This window comes from Bombina bombina, chromosome 2, assembly GCF_027579735.1.
Source record: "Bombina bombina isolate aBomBom1 chromosome 2, aBomBom1.pri, whole genome shotgun sequence".
Classification (NCBI taxonomy): domain Eukaryota; kingdom Metazoa; phylum Chordata; class Amphibia; order Anura; family Bombinatoridae; genus Bombina; species Bombina bombina.
The window spans coordinates 1437990299-1438014145 of NC_069500.1; the positions used below are offsets into that span (position 1 = coordinate 1437990299).

The window sequence follows — 23847 nt, forward strand, 5'->3', positions numbered from 1 at the left end:
CACTCCAAAATGAAGTATCTAGGCATATACCTCTCCCCGGACCCCCAAGTGATATTCCAGGCCAACTACAAGACCCTAGAAACCAACCTTGTCTCAGATTTATCTAGTTGAAAAATAAAACTATCTCTTGGTTAGGGAGAATCAATGTGATAAAGATGACTGTCCTACCCAAACTTCTCTACCTCCTACAAACTACCCCCATACCACTGCCGCCAGGATACTTGGATAGAATCCAATCCCACCTGGAACAATATATCTGGAAAGACATTAGGCCAAGAGTGGCCAGGAGGTCCATCTATCTCCCAAGGGACAGAGGTGGGTTGGGGGTCCCTAATATCCCGGGGTATAAGCAGGCCATTTCCCTGCACAGGCTACCAGACTGGTGCCAGAATGACCCCCACAAAGACTGGATCCACTTAGACTGTGACATTTTACACACTAACAATGCGGGCTCGACTGCATGGTTAGAAGCAAGACATAGGCCAGAGGCCGTAACAACCTACCCCATACTCTCTGACTTCTTCCATACATGGGATAGGATAATCAATACATCCACAAACATATCCACCAGAATCTCCCCACTCATCCCTATACATAATAACCCCTCGCTCCCCTGGGATCTCAGGGACAAGAGAGTACCGGGTCACACACACATGTCAGACAGGGTGTGGCATACATTAGTTGAGGGACACAAGCTAAATGTCCTGGCGGGGATAGAGGAGGATACACCGCACATTCCCTACAACCAACTAAACCACTTTTACTCCACCCACCAACACAAGCAACAACTCACAAGATCTCTGACCCCTTTCGAGACCCTGTGTATACAAATATCCCCCACAAGACATGCAACGTCCAGACTCTACAAACTCTTGTTACTGGCCGACATGCAAACACTCCTATCCTACACTAAGGCGTGGGAACAGGAATTAAACTGTGACATCCCCTACAAAGCGTGGCACAAGGCCTTCGCTTATACTAAACACTCTTCAGTCTCAGCTAGGGTGCAAGAATCCAACTACAAGCTCCTATCCCGATGGTATCTTACACCAGTCAGATTGCAGTCCATGTACAAGACAGCTTCTCGGAGATGCTGGAGGGAATGTGGAGGTGGGCTCACTCTCCCACATTTGGTGGGGGTGCCCCAAACTTGATTCGTACTGGACAGAGATACTCACCCATATAAAAGACACAACAGGGTACACATTAACAAATGACCCCAAATCCTTACTTTATATTTCTCTACCTAAAATGAGGAACAGAACCTCCAGGGCCCTGCTGATGATCATGCTGAATAGCGCAGAGATTTTAGTTCCTAGGTACTGGAAATCCCAGACAGTCCTGACTCTAGAGGAGTGGAAGCAACAGGTCTCTACACTTCTCCACCTGGAGAGATACCACCATCTCACTCAGGGCACACTAGACACACACGAGCAAATGCTGGCCATGTGGTCTGACGGTGAAACCGCACAGACCAAATAGATGTGAACAATGACCTCGACTTTTCACTGACTCACCCAAGACCTGAATTGACAGAATAGTGTGGACAACACGGGGAACCTGGGGCGGGGATTTCCCTATCACCCGGAGATCCCCCTACTACTCTCTCCCCCTTTATTCCTCCCTGCCCCCTCGGGGCCCTACATCATCTACACCATCCACAACATCTGAATCATCTATACCGTTTGCATTGTTTATGTTGTCACTAAGTGACCTATTGTTATAACTTAGGGGGATATACTACATGTGTGTGAATATATATCTGTCTCGGCCTAATCTGCTGGGCCGCCCAGGCGGCAGAACCAAAGACATTCCATATCACTCTCTTCCACTACCCTGACATGGGGCGATCCAGCTACGGCCATTCCCAGGACAATGGGGTGAACTGCCATTATGAGTCATTATAAGACTGTGTAACATAAATACCTCGGAGCTGGCGGACCAGCCCCCTGCTGGGGACTTTTTTCTACCTACCCTCTCCCCTCCGCTGCGGCCACTGGGAGCCGAGAAGGTGCACCTTTACTGTTTATTGTTCATTCTGTGATGCTTTAAGATGTTGTAATTTCTTTACCTCTTAATAAAACTTTTGAAAACCAAAAAAAAAAATAAAAAAATAACAATGTAAACGTCAGACTTTTTCCATCATGAATGTGATCTTACAACAAACAAAGATCCATAAAAAAATACAAATAATTATTTGTAAATTGTGGCTATTTTCACAGTTAACCAATCACATTCTAAATCATGCCTGTGCGTTAATAATTTACATTTGTCATTAAGCAATTCTGATTAAACCCAGATAAAACTCAGCTGTTGCTGTAGGATTTGCTTGAATGTTTAGGTTTGCATCCTACTGGGAAAGCCGTTGTCCGCAAAGTAACTGTGAGAACTAATTTGTGAATTGTACCAATCAGGAGATAGATATAAAATAATATCTAAGGCACTGGGTGTACCATGGAGAACTGTTACAACCATCAGGATGTGGCACCACAGAGACATTGCAAAGATCAGGACCATCCTCTAAAGTTGATTAGAAGACAAAGAAACAACTTATCAGGGAGGTGACTGAGAGGAGCTACAGGACTTTTGTCAGGTACCGGTCACTTCTTGCGTGTGACCACATCTCTCCTATTCTGCATGTGGGGGCTATGGGGTAGAGTGGCAAGAAGAAAACCCTTTATTACAAAAAGAAACATCCAAGCCCATCTAAATGATGCCAAAAGATAAATTCGATAACTCTAAATTATGTGGGAGAATGTGCTATGGTCTGACGAGACAAAGGGGCCTATCTATCAAGCTTCGAATGGAGCTTGATGGCCCCTGTTTCTGGCGAGTCTTCAGACTTGCCAGAAACAGCAGTTATGAAGCAGCGGTCACAAAGACCGCTGCTCCATTACCTGTCCGCCTGCTCTGAGCAGGCGGACAGACATCACCAGAAATCAACCCCCTGCTGGAGGCCGATTGGCCGCGAGTCTGCAGGGGGCGGCGTTGCACCAGCAGCTCTTGTGAGCTGCTGGTGTAATGCTGAATACGGAGAGCATATTGCTCTCCGCATTCAGCGAGGTCTTGCGGACCTGATCCGCAGTGTAGGATCAAGTCTGCAAGACCTTTAGTAAATAGGGGCCAATGGATGAACTTTTTAGCCTAAATTGTAAAAGATGTTTGGTGCAAACCCAATAAAAGCTCCTCATCCAAGATAAGGCTGCTTCTCTCTACATTTTTAGCCACCAATCAGCAAGCGCTACCCAAATGCTGAATCAAAAATGAGCCGGCTACAAAGCTTACATTCCTGTTTTTTTAAATAAAGATACCAAGAGAACAAAGACAAATTTAAAATAGAAGTAAATTAGAAAGTTGCTTGAAATTGCTGTTCTATCTGAATAATGAAAGAAAAAAAAAGGGTTTCATTTCATTTAAAGGGACAAGAAACCCACATTTTTTCTTTCATGAATTAGATCCCCTTATCCAACACACATACAGTATATACACATCAGTCCTCCCACCCACGGACTTCCATAAGGTCCTGGACTCACAATAACAATACACAGACATCTCCCTACCCTATGGTGAGACTCTCATGCTTATCTGACACACATATATACACATCAGTCCTCCCACCCACGGACTTCCATAAGGTCCTGGACTCACAATAACAATACACAGACATCTCCCTACCCTATGGTGAGACTCTCATGCTTATCTGACACACATATATACACATCAGTCCTCCCACCCACGGACTTCCATAAGGTCCTGGACTCACAATAACAATACACAGACATCTCCCTACCCTATGGTGAGACTCTCATGCTTATCTGACGCACATATATACACATCAGTCATCCCACCCACGGACTTCCATAAGGTCCTGGACTCACAATAACAATACACAGACATCTCCCTACCCTATGGTGAGACTCTCATGCTTATCTGACACACATATATACACATCAGTCATCCCACCCACGGACTTCCATAAGGTCCTGGACTCACAATAACATTACACAGACATCTCCCTACCCTATGGTGAGACTCTCATGCTTATCCAACACACATATATACACATCAGTCATCCCACCCACGGACTTCCATAAGGTCCTGGACTCACAATAACAATACACAGACATCTCCCTACCCTATGGTGAGACTCTCATGCTTATCCAACACACATATATACACATCAGTCATCCCACCCACGGACTTCCATAAGGTCCTGGACTCACAATAACAATACACAGACATCTCCCTACCCTATGGTGAGACTCTCATGCTTATCTGACACACATATATACACATCAGTCATCCCACCCACGGACTTCCATAAGGTCCTGGACTCACAGTAACAATACACAGACATCTCCCTACCCTATGGTGAGACTCTCATGCTTATCTGACACACATATATACACATCAGTCATCCCACCCACGGACTTCCATAAGGTCCTGGACTCACAATAACAATACACAGACATCTCCCTACCCTGTGGTGAGACTCTCATGCTTATCTGACACACATATATACACATGTCATCCCACCCCCGGACTTCCATAAGGTCCTGGACTCACAATAACAATACACAGACATCTCCCTACCCTATGGTGAGACTCTCATGCTTATCTGACACACATATATACACATCAGTCATCCCACCCACGGACTTCCATAAGGTCCTGGACTCACAATAACAATACACAGACATCTCCCTACCCTATGGTGAGACTCTCATGCTTATCTGACACACGTATATACACATCAGTCATCCCACCCACGGACTTCCATAAGGTCCTGGACTCACAATAACAATACACAGACATCTCCCTACCCTATGGTGAGACTCTCATGCTTATCTGACACACATATATACACATCAGTCATCCCACCCACGGACTTCCATAAGGTCCTGGACTCACAATAACAATACACAGACATCTCCCTACCCTATGGTGAGACTCTCATGCTTATCTGACACACATATATACACATCAGTCATCCCACCCACGGACTTCCATAAGGTCCTGGACTCACAATAACAATACACAGACATCTCCCTACCCTATGGTGAGACTCTCATGCTTATCTGACACACATATATACACATCAGTCATCCCACCCACGGACTTCCATAAGGTCCTGGACTCACAATAACAATACACAGACATCTCCCTACCCTATGGTGAGACTCTCATGCTTATTTGACAGACATATATACACATCAGTCATCCCACCCACGGACTTCCATAAGGTCCTGGACTCACAATAACAATACACAGACATCTCCCTACCCTATGGTGAGACTCTCATGCTTATCTGACACACATATATACACATCAGTCATCCCACCCACGGACTTCCATAAGGTCCTGGACTCACAATAACAATACACAGACATCTCCCTACCCTATGGTGAGACTCTCATGCTTATCTGACACACATATATACACATCAGTCATCCCACCCACGGACTTCCATAAGGTCCTGGACTCACAATAACAATACACAGACATCTCCCTACCCTATGGTGAGACTCTCATGCTTATCTGACACACGTATATACACATCAGTCATCCCACCCACGGACTTCCATAAGGTCCTGGACTCACAATAACAATACACAGACATCTCCCTACCCTATGGTGAGACTCTCATGCTTATCTGACACACATATATACACATCAGTCCTCCCACCCACGGACTTCCATAAGGTCCTGGACTCACAGTAACAATACACAGACATCTCCCTACCCTATGGTGAGACTCTCATGCTTATCTGACACACATATATACACATCAGTCATCCCACCCACGGACTTCCATAAGGTCCTGGACTCACAATAACAATACACAGACATCTCCCTACCCTATGGTGAGACTCTCATGCTTATCTGACACACATATATACACATCAGTCATCCCACCCACGGACTTCCATAAGGTCCTGGACTCACAATAACATTACACAGACATCTCCCTACCCTATGGTGAGACTCTCATGCTTATCTGACACACGTACAGTATATACACATCAGTCATCCCACCCACGGACTTCCATAAGGTCCTGGACTCACAATAACATTACACAGACATCTCCCTACCCTATGGTGAGACTCTCATGCTTATCTGACACACATATATACACATCAGTCATCCCACCCACGGACTTCCATAAGGTCCTGGACTCACAATAACAATAAACAGACATCTCCCTACCCTATGGTGAGACTCTCATGCTTATCTGACACACGTATATACACATCAGTCATCCCACCCACGGACTTCCATAAGGTCCTGGACTCACAATAACAATACACAGACATCTCCCTACCCTATGGTGAGACTCTCATGCTTATCTGACACACATATATACACATCAGTCATCCCACCCACGGACTTCCATAAGGTCCTGGACTCACAATAACAATACACAGACATCTCCCTACCCTATGGTGAGACTCTCATGCTTATCTGACACACATATATACACATGAGTCATCCCACCCACGGACTTCCATAAGGTCCTGGACTCACAATAACAATACACAGACATCTCCCTACCCTATGGTGAGACTCTCATGCTTATCTGACACACATATATACACATCAGTCATCCCACCCACGGACTTCCATAAGGTCCTGGACTCACAATAACAATACACAGACATCTCCCTACCCTATGGTGAGACTCTCATGCTTATCTGACACACATATATACACATCAGTCATCCCACCCACGGACTTCCATAAGGTCCTGGACTCACAATAACAATACACAGACATCTCCCTACCCTATGGTGAGACTCTCATGCTTATCTGACACAAGTTTCACATTTGGGAAAGAAAACTTCTTACTTTGAAGAAGAAAAATCCGATGATTTTGAATGCAAATCTCATTATTACATTGTAGTTCCTCATGGCGTCTGTCATTACAATTCCAGGGTTCAGGCTTGTCACTGTCACTCCTACGGTAATGAGAGGTGGAATTTACTGTTAGGTGCCATTTTTTTTAATTTTGCATCACATGTGACATATTGCAGTAACCTCACACATTATAAGTGCTCAGTAGTGCAGCCATAATTTACATTCACACTAGCATTTTATTTCCAACCCCATTTCATAAACTATTAACCCTTGAAGGGCTGAACAAATGTGACAATTTATCCCAGGTTGTTAATTACTAGAAAGTCTAAATATCTAATTAGCTAAATACACATTATAGAGGATGGTTATATGGAGCAGTAGGAGGAGTTATAGGGAGCTTTTGCACTGTCATTTAATCTGTCAGGTATAAGTCTCCTCCTTATCATTGCCCAATACTACTGTCACACGCCATTGTCATGCTATGTGCACACTGAGCAGTATCTCACCAGTTCCTTCTAGTCTCCTTGCCAGCTCGTTGGCACACGCCACATTCATGAGCTTGGTGCAGTTGTACGAGTCATTCATTATATGCTTCTCAAGGTTTTGTGCCCTCAGGTGGCTGACGTCTATCGTCCCCAAAGTGTGCATGAAGGATGACAAAAAGACAATGCGACCCGGAGCCGACTTCTTCATGAGTCCTGGTCCACAACATGTCACATGTCACAAGCAGGCAGTGATAAGAACACAAATAAATAAAGGTACAAAAACTGAACCAACTGCTAATCTTGCTATGTTTTAATAATTCCTGACGTTAAGTCTTCTTTGGTTCATGAAGTATTTATTAGGCACAAAATGTGAGACCTCTCCTCATATAAAATGTATTTACACATATCTTTATATATTTATATATTCTATGTGCTAAATAATAAACATTACACATGTCCATGGGGAAAAATTCTATGGTGACAATGTCATTGTCATTACAGGAGCACATTTATATCTAGTGAGGTGACACTGTCACTGTCATTAGAGGGGCAGTTTACATCTATTGAAGTGACGTTGTCACTGTTATTTGAGGGGCTCTTTATATCTAGTGAGGTGACATTGTCACTGTCATTAGGCGGGCACATTTATATTTAGTGAGGTGACATTGTCATTGTGAATATAGGGTCACATTTATATCTAGTGAGGTGACATTGTCACTGTCATTAGAGGGGCACATTTATATCTAGTGAGGTGACATTGTCACTGTCATTAGAGGGGCAGTTTATATCTAGTGAGGTGACATTGTCACTGTCATTAGAGGGGCACATTTATATCTAGTGAGGTGACACTGTCACTGTCATTAGAGGGGCAGTTTACATCTATTGAAGTGACGTTGTCACTGTTATTTGAGGGGCTCTTTATATCTAGTGAGGTGACATTGTCACTGTCATTAGGTGGGCACATTTATATTTAGTGAGGTGACATTGTCATTGTGAATATAGGGTCACATTTGTAACTAGTGAGGTGACATTGTCACTGTCATTAGAGGGGCAGTTTATATCTAGTGAGGTGACATTGTCACTGTCATTAGAGGGGCAGTTTATATCTAGTGAGGTGACATTGTCACTGTCATTAGAGGGGCACATTTATATCTAGTGAGGTGACATTGTCACTGTCATTAGAGGGGCACATTTATATCTAGTGAGGTGACATTGTCACTGTCATTAGAGGGGCACATTTATATCTAGTGAGGTGACATAATCACTGTCATTAGAGGGGCACATTTATATCTAGTGAGGTGACATTGTCACTGTCATTAGAGGGGCACATTTATATCTAGTGAGGTGACATTGTCACTGTCATTAGAGGGGCACATTTATATCTAGTGAGGTGACATTGTCACTGTCATTAGAGGGGCACATTTATATCTAGTGAGGTGACATTGTCACTGTCATTAGAGGGGCACATTTATATCTAGTGAGGTGACATTGTCACTGTCATTAGAGGGGCACATTTATATCTAGTTAGGTGACATTGTCACTGTCATTAGAGGGGCACATTTATATCTAGTGAGGTGACATTGTCACTGTCATTAGAGGGGCACATTTATATCTAGTGAGGTGACATTGCCAATGGGAGTAGCTAGAGCCCTGTACTTACCCACAAGGAGGTTGGTGAGAAGGAACGGGCCGAGCTGGTTGGTAGCAAATGTGTTCTCCAGCCCCTCAGAGGTAATTGAAAATGGCATCCCTGGTAATGCAGAAGTATAGGGTGATGTTATATTGAAGTTACACAAGCAATGAGCACAATGATTTACTCTGGTAATATTATCAATGTGGTCTCATCAGTATGGTGAGGTCCCTCACAATTTTCAGAAGACATAATTTAACTAAAGAGCTGTTTATCTCGTTATGCAGGGTCTGAGTGTGAAGCATTGTATTAAACATTAATATTCATAAAAGCCCCTAAAAAGATTTTGCAAGATTTCTCTCTGCTCCATCAGGCCCAATATGAGAGGGTAGATGAAACAGAATATGGACATCAATGGCTTGATTGAACTCCCTTTCAAATTGGCTATGCTCTCTCACCCCATTGTGGGTTTATTAATGCTTGTGTCTCTTGTTTACATAGCTGTTCTACAGATAACACTACTGTAAAGAGACTTTCAGTATAGGTGGCAGTTTCAGCAGGCCAAATCAGACAATTTCATATGACTAAATAAAAATAAAGGAGCTATTGGTAAGCATTTTAATACACTCCAACAGGTAAAATATACCACTAGGAACACTAAAAGAGAGAACATTACACTTTTCCTTTAAGCCTTCCCATTCTTCCCGTGGCAATACTGACTGGTTGTTGTATTATACCATCAGGACTGGTTTAAAAACCATATAAATGAGATGTAGGCACAGCACTATATGATTTACCCTGATGTCGGCTGCAAGAGGCTGTAGATGTACAGTTACATCAAGATAACAAATTATTTTTTGGCAGCTTAGCATTAGCTGTGTTCCTGTTGGTGTTTATGGACCACTTGGGTTCTAGAAGTTCTATAATATGAGGGATTTCATGTTGGTCATGTGGTGGAGGCCTTTGGGTGTAGCAGAGGTTCATGTGGTAGATGCATGTGACTGCTGAGGGGCATTTTAGTTTATGTCTATTTGATGGGGTCCCGTAGCTGTTGGGTGTTGTAGCAGAAGCTCATGTTGCTGGGTTCTGAGGCTCTTGGGGGTGTTGTAGTGGAGGTTCTTGTGGTGGGGTCTAGTGGTTGTTTAATAGTGTAGCAAAGGTTCATGTCACAGGGTTCCTTGGCTGGTTGGGGTTGTTAAAATAATAGGTTCCTGTGGTGGGGTCCAGTGGCTGTTGGGGGCAAGTGCAAGTTCATGTGGTGGTGTTTCGTGAATGTTGAGGGGTGTAGCAAAGGTTCATGTTGCAGGGTCTCACAGCTGTTTGGGAGTGTAGTGGAGGGTCATGTGATGGGACTTATGGCTTTTGGGGGGTAGTGCTGGATTCATGTGGTGTGGTCTTGTGTCTGTTAAGGGGTGTAGCAGAAGGTCATGTGGTTGGGTGCTGTAGCTCTTGAGGGTTTGGCAGAGGATCATGCGCTGGGGTGCCACAGCTCTTGGGGGTTCTAGCGCAGGTTCTTGTGATGGGGTGCCATGGCTGTTGAAGTATGTAGATGAGGGTCATGTGGTGGGGTGCCATGACTCATGGGGTGGTGTAGAAGCAGGCCATGTGGTGGGTTGCCAAGGCTGTTGTAGTAGGTGTAGAGGAGGATCATAAGGTGGGGTGCTGCAGCTGTTGTAGAAGGTGTTGAGGGATGGAGAGCAGTAATGTGTTGGGGAGCTACAGATGTTGGAGGGTGTAGCAGAGGGTCATGTGGTGGAGTGTCACTGCTGTTGTAGGGGATGTAGAGGAGGGTCATGTGGCTGGGTGTTGTAGGGGGTGAAGATGAGGGACATGTGGTGGGGTGCCAAGGCTGTTGTAGGGGGTGTAGAAGAGGGACATGTGGTGGGGTGCCATGGCTGTTGGGGTTTAGAGGAAAGTCATGGTCATGTAGTGGGATACCATTCCTGTTGTAGGGGGTGTAGAGGAGGGTCATGTGGTGGGGTGCCACAGCTGTTGTAGGGGGTGTAGAGGAGGGTAATGTGGTGGGGTTCCACTGCTGTTGTAGGAAGTTTAGATGAGGGCCACGTGATGGGGTGCCATGGCTGTTGTAGTAGGTGTAGAGGACGATCATAAGGTGGGGTGCTGTGGCTGTTGTAGGAGGTGTAGAGGGTCATGTGGTGGGGTGCCACGGCTGTTGTAGTAGGTGTAGAGGAGGGTCATGCAGTGGGGTGCCACGGCTTTTGTAAAGGTGTAGAGCAGGGTCATGTGGTGGGGTGCCACGGCTCTTATAGGGGGTGTAGAGGAAGGTCACGTGGTGGAGTGCCATGGCTGTTGTAGGAGGTGTAGAGGAGGGACATGTGGTGGGGTGCCACGGCTGTTGTAGGAAGTGTAGAGGAGAGACATGTGGTGGGGTGTACAGACTGTTCATGGTTAAAAGGGGGAGATGTGTTTGGGTGCCATAGCTGTTCATGGTTAGAGGAAGGACATGTGGTGGGGTGCCACAGCTGTTCGTGGTAAGAGGTGGGACATAAGGTGGGGTGCCATGGCTGTTGTAGGAGGTGTAGAGGAGGGACATGTGGTGGGGTGCCTCGGCTGTTGTAGGGGGTGTAGAGGAGGGACATGTGGTGGGGTGCCACGGCTGTTGTAGGAGGTGTAGAAGAGGGACATGTGGTGGGGTGCTGCGGCTGTTGTAGGAGGTGTAGAGGAGGGTCATGTGGTGGGGTGCCACGGCTGTTGTAGGAGGTAGAGAGGAGGGGCATGTGGTGGGGTGCCATGGCTGTTGTAGGACAGTGTAGAGGAGGGACATGTGGTGGGGTGCCACGGCTGTTGTAGGAGGTGTAGAGGAGGGTCATGTGGTGGGTGCCACAGCTGTTGTAGGAGGTGTTGAGGAGGGACATGTGGTGGGGTGCCACGGCTGTTGTAGAAGGTGTAGAGGAGGGTCATGTGGTGGGGTTCCACAGCTGTTGTAGGAGATGTAGAGGAGGGACGTGTGGTGGGGTGCCACGGCTTTTGTAGGAGGTGTAGAGGAGGGTCATGTGGTGGGGTGCCACAGCTGTTGAATGAGGTGTAGAGGAGGGACATGTGGTGGGGTGCCACAGCTGTTGTAGGAGGTGTAGAGGAGGGACATGTGGTGGGGTGCCACAGCTGTTGTAGGAGGTGTAGAGGAGGGACATGTGGTGGGGTGCCACGGCTGTTGTAGGAGGTGTAGAGGAGGGTCATGTGGTGGGGTGCCATGGCTGTTGTAGGAGGTGTAGAGGAGGGATATGTGGTGGGGTGCCACAGCTGTTGTAGGAGGTGTAGAGGAGGGTCATGTGGTGGGTGCCACAACTGTTGTAGGACAGTGTAGAGGAGGCACATGTGGTAGGGTGCCATGGCTGTTGTAGGGTGTGTGGAGGAGGGACATGTGGTGGGGTGCCACGGCTGTTGTAGGAGGTGTAGAGGAGGGACATGTGGTGGGGTGCAACAGCTGATGTAGGAGGTGCAGAGGAGGTACATGTGGTGGGGTGCCTCAGCTGTTGTAGGGGGTGTAGAGGAGGGACATGTGGTGGGGTGCCACGGCTGTTGTAGGAGGTGTAGAGAAGGGACATGTGGTGGGGTGCCACAGCTGTTGTAGGAGGTGTAGAGGAGGGACATGTGGTGGGGTACCACGGCTGTTGTAGGAGGTGTAGAGGAGGGTCATGTGGTGGGGTGCCACAGCTGTTGTAGGAGGTGTAGAGGAGGAACATGTGGTGGGGTGCCATGGCTGTTGTAGGAGGTGTAGAGGAGGGTCATGTGGTGGGGTGCCACAGCTGTTGCAGGAGATGTAGAGGAGGGACATGTGGTGGGGTGCCACGACATTTGTAGGAGGTGTAGAGGAGGGTCATGTGGGGGGTGCCACAACTGTTGTAGGACAGTGTAGAGGAGGGACATGTCGTAGGGTGCCACAGCTGTTGTAGGGGGCGTGGAGGATGGACATGTGGTGGGGTGCCACGGCTGTTGTAGGAGGTGTAGAGGAGGGACATGTGGTGGGGTGCCACAGCTGTTGTAGGAGGTGTAGAGGAGGGACATGTGGTGGGGTGCCACGGCTGCTGTAGGAGGTGTAGAGGAGGGTCATGTGGCGGGGTGCAATGGCTGTTGTAGGAGGTAGAGAGGAGGGGCATGTGGTGGGGTGCCATAGCTGTTGTAGGACAGTGTAGAGGAGGGACATGTGGTAGGGTGCAGCAGCTGTTGTAGGGGGTGGAGAGGAGGGTCATGTGGTGGGGTGCCATGGCTGTTGTAGGAGGTGTAGAGTAGGGTCATGTGGTGGGGTGCTGCAGTTGTTGTAGGAGGTGTAGAAGAGGGTCATGTGGTGGGGTGCTGTGGCTGTTGGAGGAGGTGTAGAGGAGGGACATGTGGTGGGGTGCCACAGCTGTTATAGGAGGTGTAGAGGAGGGTCATGTAGTGGGGTGCCACGGCTGTTGTAGGAGGTGTAGATGAGGGTCATGTGGTGGGGTGCCATGGCTGTTGTAGAAGGTGTAGAGGAGGGTCATGTGGTGGGTGCCACAACTGTTGTAGGACAGTGTAGAGGAGGGACATGTGGTAGGGTGCCACGGCTGTTGTAGGGGGTGTGGAGGAGGGACATGTGGTGGGGTGCAACATCTGTTGTAGGAGGTGTAGAGGAGGGACATGTGGTGGGGTGCCATGGCTGTTGTAGGAGGTGTAGCAGAAGGTCATGTGGTTGGGTGCTGTAGCTCTTGAGGGTTTGGCAGAGGATCATGCGCTGGGATGCCACAGCTCTTGGGGGTTGTAGCGCAGGTTCTTGTGATGGGGTGCCATGGCTGTTGAAGTATGTAGATGAGGGTCATGTGGTGGGGTGCCATGGCTCATGGGGTGGTGTAGAAGCAGGCCATGTGGTGGGTTGCCAAGGCTGTTGTAGTAGGTGTAGAGGAGGATCATAAGGTGGGGTGCTGCGGCTGTTGTAGAAGGTGTTGAGGGATGGAGAGCAGGGTAATGTGTTGGGGAGCTACAGATGTTGGGGGGTGTAGCAGAGGGTCATGTGGTGGAGTGTCACTGCTGTTGTAGGGGATGTAGAGGAGGGTCATGTGGCTGGGTGTTGTAGGGGGTGAAGATGAGGGACATGTGGTGGGGTGCCAAGGCTGTTGTAGGGGGTGTAGAAGAGGGACATGTGTTGGGGTGCCATGGCTGTTGGGGTTTAGAGGAAAGTCATGGTCATGTAGTGGGATACCATTCCTGTTGTAGGGGGTGTAGAGGAGGGTCATGTGGTGGGGTGCCACAGCTGTTGTAGGGGGTGTAGAGGAGGGTAATGTGGTGGGGTTCCACTGCTGTTGTAGGAAGTGTAGATGAGGGCCACGTGGTGGGGTGCCATGGCTGTTGTAGTAGGTGTAGAGGAGGATCATAAGGTGGGGTGCTGTGGCTGTTGTAGGAGGTGTAGAGGGTCATGTGGTGGGGTGCCACGGCTGTTGTAGTAGGTGTAGAGGAGGGTCATGCAGTGGGGTGCCACGGCTGTTGTAAAGGTGTAGAGCAGGGTCATGTGGTGGGGTGCCACGGCTCTTATAGGGGGGTGTAGAGGAAGGTCACGTGGTGAAGTGCCATGGCTGTTGTAGGAGGTGTAGAGGAGGGACATGTGGTGGGGTGCCACGGCTGTTGTAGGAAGTGTAGAGGAGAGACATGTGGTGGGGTGTACAGACTGTTCATGGTTAAAAGGGGGAGATGTGTTTGGGTGCCATAGCTGTTCATGGTTAGAGGAAGGACATGTGGTGGGGTGCCACAGCTGTTCGTGGTAAGAGGAGGGACATAAGGTGGGGTGCCATGGCTGTTGTAGGAGGTGTAGAGGAGGGACATGTGGTGGGGTGCCTCGGCTGTTGTAGGGGGTGTAGAGGAGGGACATGTGGTGGGGTGCCACGGCTGTTGTAGGAGGTGTAGAAGAGGGACATGTGGTGGGGTGCTGCGGCTGTTGTAGGAGGTGTAGAGGAGGGTCATGTGGTGGGGTGCCACGGCTGTTGTAGGAGGTAGAGAGGAGGGGCATGTGGTGGGGTGCCATGGCTGTTGTAGGACAGTGTAGAGGAGGGACATGTGGTTTGCCACGGCTGTTGTAGGAGGTGTAGAGGAGGGTCATGTGGTGGGTGCCACAGCTGTTGTAGGAGGTGTTGAGGAGGGACATGTGGTGGGGTGCCACTGCTGTTGTAGAAGGTGTAGAGGAGGGTCATGTGGTGGGGTTTCACAGCTGTTGTAGGAGATGTAGAGGAGGGACATGTGGTGGGGTGCCACGGCTTTTGTAGGAGGTGTAGAGGAGGGTCATGTGGTGGGGTGCCACAGCTGTTGAATGAGGTGTAGAGGAGGGACATGTGGTGGGGTGCCACAGCTGTTGTAGGAGGTGTAGAGGAGGGACATGTGGTGGGGTGCCACAGCTGTTGTAGGAGGTGTAGAGGAGGGACATGTGGTGGGGTGCCATGGCTGTTGTAGGAGGTGTAGAGGAGGGTCATGTGGTGGGGTGCCATGGCTGTTGTAGGAGGTGTAGAGGAGGGATATGTAGTGGGGTGCCACAGCTGTTGTAGGAGGTGTAGAGGAGGGTCATGTGGTGGGTGCCACATCTGTTGTAGGACGGTGTAGAGGAGGCACATGTGGTAGGGTGCCATGGCTGTTGTAGGGTGTGTGGAGGAAGGACATGTGGTGGGGTGCCACGGCTGTTGTAGGAGGTGTAGAGGAGTGACATGTGGTGGGGTGCCACAGCTGATGTAGGAGGTGCAAAGGAGGGACATGTGGTGGGGTGCCTCGGCTGTTGTAGGGGGTGTAGAGGAGGGACATGTGGTGGGGGGCCACGGCTGTTGTAGGAGGTGTAGAGAAGGGACATGTGGTGGGGTGCCACAGCTGTTGTAGGAGGTGTAGAGGAGGGACATGTGGTGGGGTGCCACGGCTGTTGTAGGAGGTGTAGAGGATGGTCATGTGGTTGGGTGCCACAGCTGTTGTAGGATGTGTAGAGGAGGAACATGTGGTGGGGTGCCATGGCTGTTGTAGGAGGTGTAGAGGAGGGTCATGTGGTGGGATGCCACAGCTGTTGTAGGAGATGTAGAGGAGGGACATGTGGTGGGGTGCCACGACATTTGTAGGAGGTGTAGAGGAGGGTCATGTGGTGGGTGCCACAACTGTTGTAGGACAGTGTAGAGGAGGGACATGTGGTAGGGTGCCACGGCTGTTGTAGGGGGCATGGAGGATGGATATGTGGTGGGGTGCCACGGCTGTTGTAGGAGGTGTAGAGGAGGGACATGTGGTGGGGTGCCACAGCTGTTGTAGGAGGTGTAGAGGAGGGACATGTGGTGGGGTGCCACGGCTGTTGTAGGAGGTGTAGAGGAGGGTCATGTGGCGGGGTGCAACGGCTGTTGTAGGAGGTAGAGAGGAGGGACATGTGGTAGGGTGCAGCAGCTGTTGTAGGGGGTGGAGAGGAGGGTCATGTGGTGGGGTGCCATGGCTGTTGTAGGAGGTGTAGAGTAGGGTCATGTGGTGGGGTGCTGCAGTTGTTGTAGGAGGTGTAGAAGAGGGTCATGTGGTGGGGTGCTGTGGCTGTTGGAGGAGGTGTAGAGGAGGGACATGTGGTGGGGTGTCACAGCTGTTATAGGAGGTGTAGAGGAGGGTCATGTAGTGGGGTGCCATGGCTGTTGTAGGAGGTGTAGAGGAGGGTCATGTGGTGGGGTGCCACGGCTGTTGTAGAAGGTGTAGAGGAGGGTCATGTGGTGGGTGCCACAACTGTTGTAGGACAGTGTAGAGGAGGGACATGTGGTAGGGTGCCACGGCTGTTGTAGGGGGTGTGGAGGAGGGACATGTGGTGGGGTGCCACGGCTAATGTAGGAGGTGTAGAGGAGGGACATGTGGTGGGGTGCCACATCTGTTGTAGGAGGTGTAGAGGAGGGACATGTGGTGGGGTGCCATGGCTGTTGTAGGAGGTGTAGAGGAGGGTCATGTGGTGGGGTGCCACAGCTGTTGTAGGAGGTGTAGAGTAGGAACATGTGGTTGGGTGCCATGGCTGTTGTAGAAGGTGTAGAGGAGGGTCATGTGGTGGGGTGCCACCGCTGTTGTAGGAGATGTAGAGGAGGGACATGTGGTGGGGTGCCACGACTTTTGTAGGAGGTGTAGAGGAGGGTCATATGGTGGGGTGCCAAAGCTGTTGAATGAGGTGTAGAGGAGGGACATGTGGTGGGGTGCCACAGCTGTTGTAGGAGGTGTAGAGGAGGGACATGTGGTGGGGTGCCATGGCTGTTGTAGGAGGTGTAGAAGAGAGACATGTGGTGGGGTGCCACAGCTGTTGTAGGAGGTGTAGAGGAGGGTCATGTGGTGGGGTGCCACGGCTGTTGTAGGAGGTGTAGAGGAGGGTCATGTGGTGGGGTGCCACGGCTGTTGTAGGAGGTGTAGAGGAGGGTCATGTAGTGGGGTGCCACGGCTGTTGGAGGAGGTGTAGAGGAGGGTCATGTGGTAGGGTGCCACTGCTGTTGTAGGGGACATGGAGGAAGGACATGTGTTGGGGTGCCACGGCTGTTGTAGGAGCTGTAGAGGAGGATCATGTGGTGAGGTGTCACAGCTGTTGTAGGAGTTGTAGAGGAGGGACATGTGGTGGTGTGCCATGGCTTTTGTAGGAGGTGTAGAGGAGGGTCATGTGGTGGGGTACCACAGCTGTTGTAAGAGGTGTAGAGGAGGGATATGTGGTGGGGTGCCACAGCTGTTGTAGGAGGTGTAGAGGAGGGTCATGTGGTGGGGTGCCATGGCTGTTGTACGAGGTGTAGAGGAGGGTCATGTGGGGGGTGCCACGGCTGTTGTAGGAGGTGTAGAGGAGGGTCATGTGGTGGGTGCCACAACTGTTGTAGGACAGTGTAGAGGAGGGACATGTGGTAGGTTGCCACGGCTGTTTTAGGGGGTGTGGAAGAGGGAAATGTGGTGGAGTGCCACGGCTTTTGTAGGAGGTGTAGAGGAGGGACATGTGGTGGGGTGCCACGGCTTTTGTAGGAGGTGTAGAGGAGGGACATGTGGTGGGGTGTCACACTGTTGTAGGAGGTGTAGAGGAGGGACATGTGGTGGGGTGCCACGGCTGTTGTAGGAGGTGTAGAGGAGGGTCATGTGACTGGGTGCCACAGCTTTTGTAGGGGGTGTAGAGGAGGGTCATGTGGTGGGGTGCCATGGCTGTTGTAGGACAGTGTAGAGGAGGGACATGTGGTAGGGTGCCACGGCTGTTGTAGGGGGTGGAGAGGAGGGTCATGTTATGGGGTGCCATGGCTGTTGTAGGAGGTGTAGAGGAGGTTCATGTGGTGGGGTGCTGCAGTTGTAGGAGGTGTAGAAGAGAGTCATGTGGTGGGTTGCCATGGCTGTTGAAGGAGGTATAGAGGAGGGACATGTGGTGGGGTGCCACAGCTGTTGTAGGAGGTGTAGAGGAGGGTCATGTAGTGGGGTGCCACGGCTGTTGTAGGAGGTGTAGAGGAGGGTCATGTGGTGGGGTGCCACGGCTGTTGTAGGAAGTGTAGAGGAGGGTCATTTGGTGGGGTGCCACGGCTGTTGTAGGAGGTGTAGAGGAGGGTCATGTGGTGGGGTGCCATGGCTGTTGTAGGAGGTGTATAGGAGGGACATGTGGTGGGGTGCCACATCTTTTGTAGGAGGTGTAGAGGAGGGTCATGTGGTGGGGTGCCACAGCTGTTGTAGGAGGTGTAGAGGAGGAAAATGTGGTGGGGTGCCACAACGTTTGTAGGAGGTGTAGAGGAGGGTCATGTGGTAGGGTGCCACGGCTGTCGTAGGGGGCGTGGAGGAGGGACATGTGGTGGGGTGCCACAGCTGTTATAAGAGGTGTAGAGGAGGGACATGTGGTGGGGTGCTACAGCTGTTGTAGGAGGTGTAGAGGAGGGACATGTGGCGGGGTGCCACGGCTGTTGTAGGAGGTGTAGAGGAGGAACAGTGGGGTGCCATGGCTGTTGTAGAAGGTGTAGAGGAGGGTCATGTGGTGGGGTACCACAGCTGTTGTAGGAGATGTAGAGGAGGGACATGTGGTGAGGTGCCATGACTTTTGTAGGAGGTGTAGAGGAGGGTCATGTGGTAGGGTGCCACAGCTGTTGAATGAGGTGTAGAGGAGGGACATGTGGTGGGGTGCAACAACTGTTGTAGGAGGTGTAGAGGAGGGACATGTGGTGGGGTGCCACAGCTGTTGTAGGAGGTGTAGAGGAGGGACATGTGGTGGTGTGCCACGGCTGTTGTAGGAGGTGTAGAGGAAGGTCATGTGGTGGGGTGCCACAGCTGTTGTAGGAGGTGTAGAGGAGGGATATGTGGTGGGGTGCCACAGCTGTTTTAGAAGATGTAGAGGAGGGTTATGTGGTGGGGTGCTACGGCTGTTGTAGGAGGTGTAGAGGAGGGTCATGTGGTGGGGTGCCACGGCTGTTGTAGGAGGTGTAGAGGAGGGTCATGTGGTGGGGTGCCACGGCTGTAGTAGGAGGTGTAGAGGAGGGTCATGTGGTGGGTGCCACAACTGTTGTAGGACAGTGTAGAGGAGGGTCATGTGGTGGGGTGCCACGGCTGTTGTAGGGGGTGTGGAGGAGGGACATGTGGTGGGGTGCCACGGCTGTTGTAGGAGGTGCAAAGGAGGGACATGTGGTGGGGTGCCACAGCTGATGTAGGAGGCGTAGAGGAGGGACATGTGGTGGGGTGCCACAGCTGTTGTAGGAGGTGTAGAGGAGGGACATGTGGTGGGGTGCCACAGCTGTTGTAGGAGGTGTAGAGAAGGGACATGTGGTGGGGTGCCATGGCTGTTGTAGAAGGTGTAGAAGAGGGTCATGTGGTGGGGGGCCACAGCTGTTGTAGGAGGTGTAGAGGAGGGACATGTGGTGGGGTGCCACGGCTGTTGTAGGAGGTGTAGAGGAGGGTCATGTGGTGGGGTGCCACAGCTGTTGAAGGAGGTGTAGAGGAAGGACATGTGGTGGGGTGCCACGGCTGTTGTATGAGCTGTAGAGGAGGATCATGTGGTGAGGTGTCACCGCTGTTGTAGGAGTTGTAGAGGAGGGACATGTGGTGGTGTGCCACGGCTGTTGTAGGAGGTGTAGAGAAGGGTCATGTGGTGGGGTACCACAGCTGTTGTAAGAGGTGTAGAGGAGGGATATGTGGTGGGGTGCCACAGCTGTTGTAGGAGGTGTAGAGGAGGGTCATGTGGTGGGGTGCCACGGCTGTTGTAGGAGGTGTAGAGGAGGGTCATGTGGTGGGGTGCCACGGCTGTTGTAGGAGGTGTAGAGGAGGGTCATATAGTGGGGTGCCACGGCTGTTGGAGGAGGTGCAGAGGAGGGTCATGTGGTAGGGTGCCACTGCTGTTGTAGGGGACATGGAGGAAGGACATGTGTTGGGGTGCCACGGCTGTTGTAGGAGCTGTAGAGGAGGATCATGTGGTGAGGTGTCACAGCTGTTGTAGGAGTTGTAGAGGAGGGACATGTGGTGGTGTGCCATGGCTTTTGTAGGAGGTGTAGAGGAGGGTCATGTGGTGGGGTACCACAGCTGTTGTAAGAGGTGTAGAGGAGGGATATGTGGTGGGGTGCCACAGCTGTTGTAGGAGGTGTAGAGGAGGGTCATGTGGTGGGGTGCCATGGCTGTTGTACGAGGTGTAGAGGAGGGTCATGTGGGGGGTGCCACGGCTGTTGTAGGAGGTGTAGAGGAGGGTCATGTGGTGGGTGCCACAACTGTTGTAGGACAGTGTAGAGGAGGGACATGTGGTAGGTTGCCACGGCTGTTTTAGGGGGTGTGGAAGAGGGAAATGTGGTGGAGTGCCACGGCTTTTGTAGGAGGTGTAGAGGAGGGACATGTGGTGGGGTGCCACGGCTTTTGTAGGAGGTGTAGAGGAGGGACATGTGGTGGGGTGTCACACTGTTGTAGGAGGTGTAGAGGAGGGACATGTGGTGGGGTGCCACGGCTGTTGTAGGAGGTGTAGAGGAGGGTCATGTGGTGGGGTGCCACAGCTGTTGAAGGAGTTGTAGAGGAAGGACATGTGGTGGGGTGCCACGGCTGTTGTAGGAGGATCATATGGTAGGGTACCACAGCTGTTGTATGAGGTGTAGAGGAAGGACATGTGGTGGGGTGCCACAGCTGTTGTAGGAGGTGTAGAGGAGGGTCATGTGGTGGGGTGCCACAGCTGTCGTAGGAGGTGTAGAGGAGGGACATGTGGTGGGGTGCTACAGCTGTTGTAGGAGGTGTAGAGGAGGGAAATGTGGTGGGGTGCCACAGCTTTTGTATGAGGTGTAGAGGAGGGACATGTGGTGGGGTGCTACAGCTGTTGTAGGAGGTGTAGAGGAGGGACATGTGGTGGGGTGCCACAGCTGTTGTAGGAGGTGTAGAGGAGGGACATGTGGTGGGGTGCCACGGCTGTTGTAGGAGGTGTAGAGGAGGGTCATGTGGTGGGGTGCCACAGCTGTTGTAGGAGGTGTAGAGGAAGGACATGTGGTGGGGTGCCACGGCTGTTGTATGAGCTGTAGAGGAGGATCATGTGGTGAGGTGTCACAGCTGTTGTAGGAGTTGTAGAGGAGGGACATGTGATGGTGTGCCACGGCTGTTGTAGGAGGTGTAGAGGAAGGTCATGTGGTGGGGTACCACAGCTGTTGTAAGAGGTGTAGAGGAGGGATATGTGGTGGGGTGCCACAGCTGTTGTAGGAGGTGTAGAGGAGGGTCATGTGGTGGGGTGCCACGGCTGTTGTAGGAGGTGTAGAGGAGGGTCATGTGGTGGGGTGCCACGGCTGTTGTAGGAGGTGTAGAGGAGGGTCATGTAGTGGGGTGCCACGGCTGTTGGAGGAGGTGTAGAGGAGTGTCATGTGGTAGGGTGCCACGGCTGTTGTAGGGGGCATGGAGGAAGGACATGTGGTGGGGTGCCACGGCTGTTGTAGGAGCTGTAGCGGAGGATCATGTGGTGAGTTGTCACAGCTGTTGTAGGAGTTGTAGAGGAGGGACATGTGGTGGTGTGCCACGGCTGTTTTAGGACAGTGTAGAGGAGGGACATGTGGTAGGGTGCCACGGCTGTTGTAGGGGGCATGGAGGAAGGACATGTGGTGGGGTGCCACGGCTGTTGTAGGAGCTGTAGAGGAGGATCATGTGGTGAGGTGTCACAGCTGTTGTAGGAGTTGTAGAGGAGGGACATGTGGTGGTGTGCCATGGCTGTTGTAGGAGGTGTAGAGGAGGGTCATGTGGTGGTGTACCACAGCTGTTGTAAGAGGTGTAGAGGAGGGATATGTGGTGGGTGCCACAGCTGTTGTAGGAGGTGTAGAGGAGGGTCATGTGGTGGGGTGCCATGGCTGTTGTAGGAGGATCATATGGTAGGGTGCCACAGCTATTGTATGAGGTGTAGAGGAAGGACATGTGGTGGGGTGCCACAGCTGTTGTAGGAGGTGTAGAGGAGGGTCATGTGGTGGGGTGCCACAGCTGTCGTAGGAGGTGTAGAGGAGGGACATGTGGTGGGGTGCTACAGCTGTTGTAGGAGGTGTAGAGGAGGGAAATGTGGTGGGGTGCCACAGCTTTTGTATGAGGTGTAGAGGAGGGACATGTGGTGGGGTGCTACAGCTGTTGTAGGAGGTGTAGAGGAGGGACATGTGGTGGGGTGCCACAGCTGTTGTAGGAGGTGTAGAGGAGGGACATGTGGTGGGGTGCCACGGCTGTTGTAGGAGGTGTAGAGGAGGGTCATGTGGTGGGGTGCCACAGCTGTTGAAGGAGGTGTAGAGGAAGGACATGTGGTGGGGTGCCACGGCTGTTGTATGAGCTGTAGAGGAGGATCATGTGGTGAGGTGTCACAGCTGTTGTAGGAGTTGTAGAGGAGGGACATGTGATGGTGTGCCACGGCTGTTGTAGGAGGTGTAGAGGAAGGTCATGTGGTGGGGTACCACAGCTGTTGTAAGAGGTGTAGAGGAGGGATATGTGGTGGGGTGCCACAGCTGTTGTAGGAGGTGTAGAGGAGGGTCATGTGGTGGGGTGCCACGGCTGTTGTAGGAGGTGTAGAGGAGGGTCATGTGGTGGGGTGCCACGGCTGTTGTAGGAGGTGTAGAGGAGGGTCATGTAGTGGGGTGCCACGGCTGTTGGAGGAGGTGTAGAGGAGTGTCATGTGGTAGGGTGCCACGGCTGTTGTAGGGGGCATGGAGGAAGGACATGTGGTGGGGTGCCACGGCTGTTGTAGGAGGTGTAGAGGAGGGTCATGTGGTGGGGTGCCACGGCTGTTGTAGGAGGTGTAGAGGAGGGTCATGTGGTGGGGTGCCACGGCTGTTGTAGGAGGTGTAGAGGAGGGTCATGTGGTGGGGTGCCACGGCTGTTGGAGGAGGTGTAGAGGAGTGTCATGTGGTAGGGTGCCACGGCTGTTGTAGGGGGCATGGAGGAAGGACATGTGGTGGGGTGCCACGGCTGTTGTAGGAGCTGTAGCGGAGGATCATGTGGTGAGGTGTCACAGCTGTTGTAGGAGTTGTAGAGGAGGGACATGTGGTGGGTTGCCACGGCTGTTTTAGGACAGTGTAGAGGAGGGACATGTGGTAGGGTGCCACGGCTGTTGTAGGGGGCATGGAGGAAGGACATGTGGTTGGGTGCCACGGCTGTTGTAGGAGCTGTAGAGGAGGATCATGTGGTGAGGTGTCACAGCTGTTGTAGGAGTTGTAGAGGAGGGACATGTGGTGGTGTGCCATGGCTGTTGTAGGAGGTGTAGAGGAGGGTCATGTGGTGGTGTACCACAGCTGTTGTAAGAGGTGTAGAGGAGGGATATGTGGTGGGGTGCCACGGCTGTTGTAGGAGGTGTAGAGGAGGGTCATGTGGTGGGGTGCCACGGCTGTTGTAGGAGGTGTAGAGGAGGGTCATGTAGTGGGGTGCCACGGCTGTTGGAGGAGGTGTAGAGGAGTGTCATGTGGTAGGGTGCCACGGCTGTTGTAGGGGGCATGGAGGAAGGACATGTG

General features: G+C 51.4%; 1 protein-coding gene across 1 annotated transcript in view; it reads right to left on the reverse strand.

The window, feature by feature from the left end:
- LOC128650446 (retinol dehydrogenase 12) overlaps positions 1–23847 on the reverse strand; it is a 260133-nt gene that overhangs the window by 57243 nt on the left and 179043 nt on the right. Inside the window, exons 3-5 of the mRNA XM_053704388.1 lie at positions 9002–9091; positions 7363–7554; positions 6848–6957 (exon numbers count right to left, since the gene is read on the reverse strand). Of these exons, the coding sequence (XP_053560363.1) occupies positions 6848–6957; positions 7363–7554; positions 9002–9091 (392 nt within the window). The remainder of the gene's footprint in view (positions 1–6847; positions 6958–7362; positions 7555–9001; positions 9092–23847) is intronic.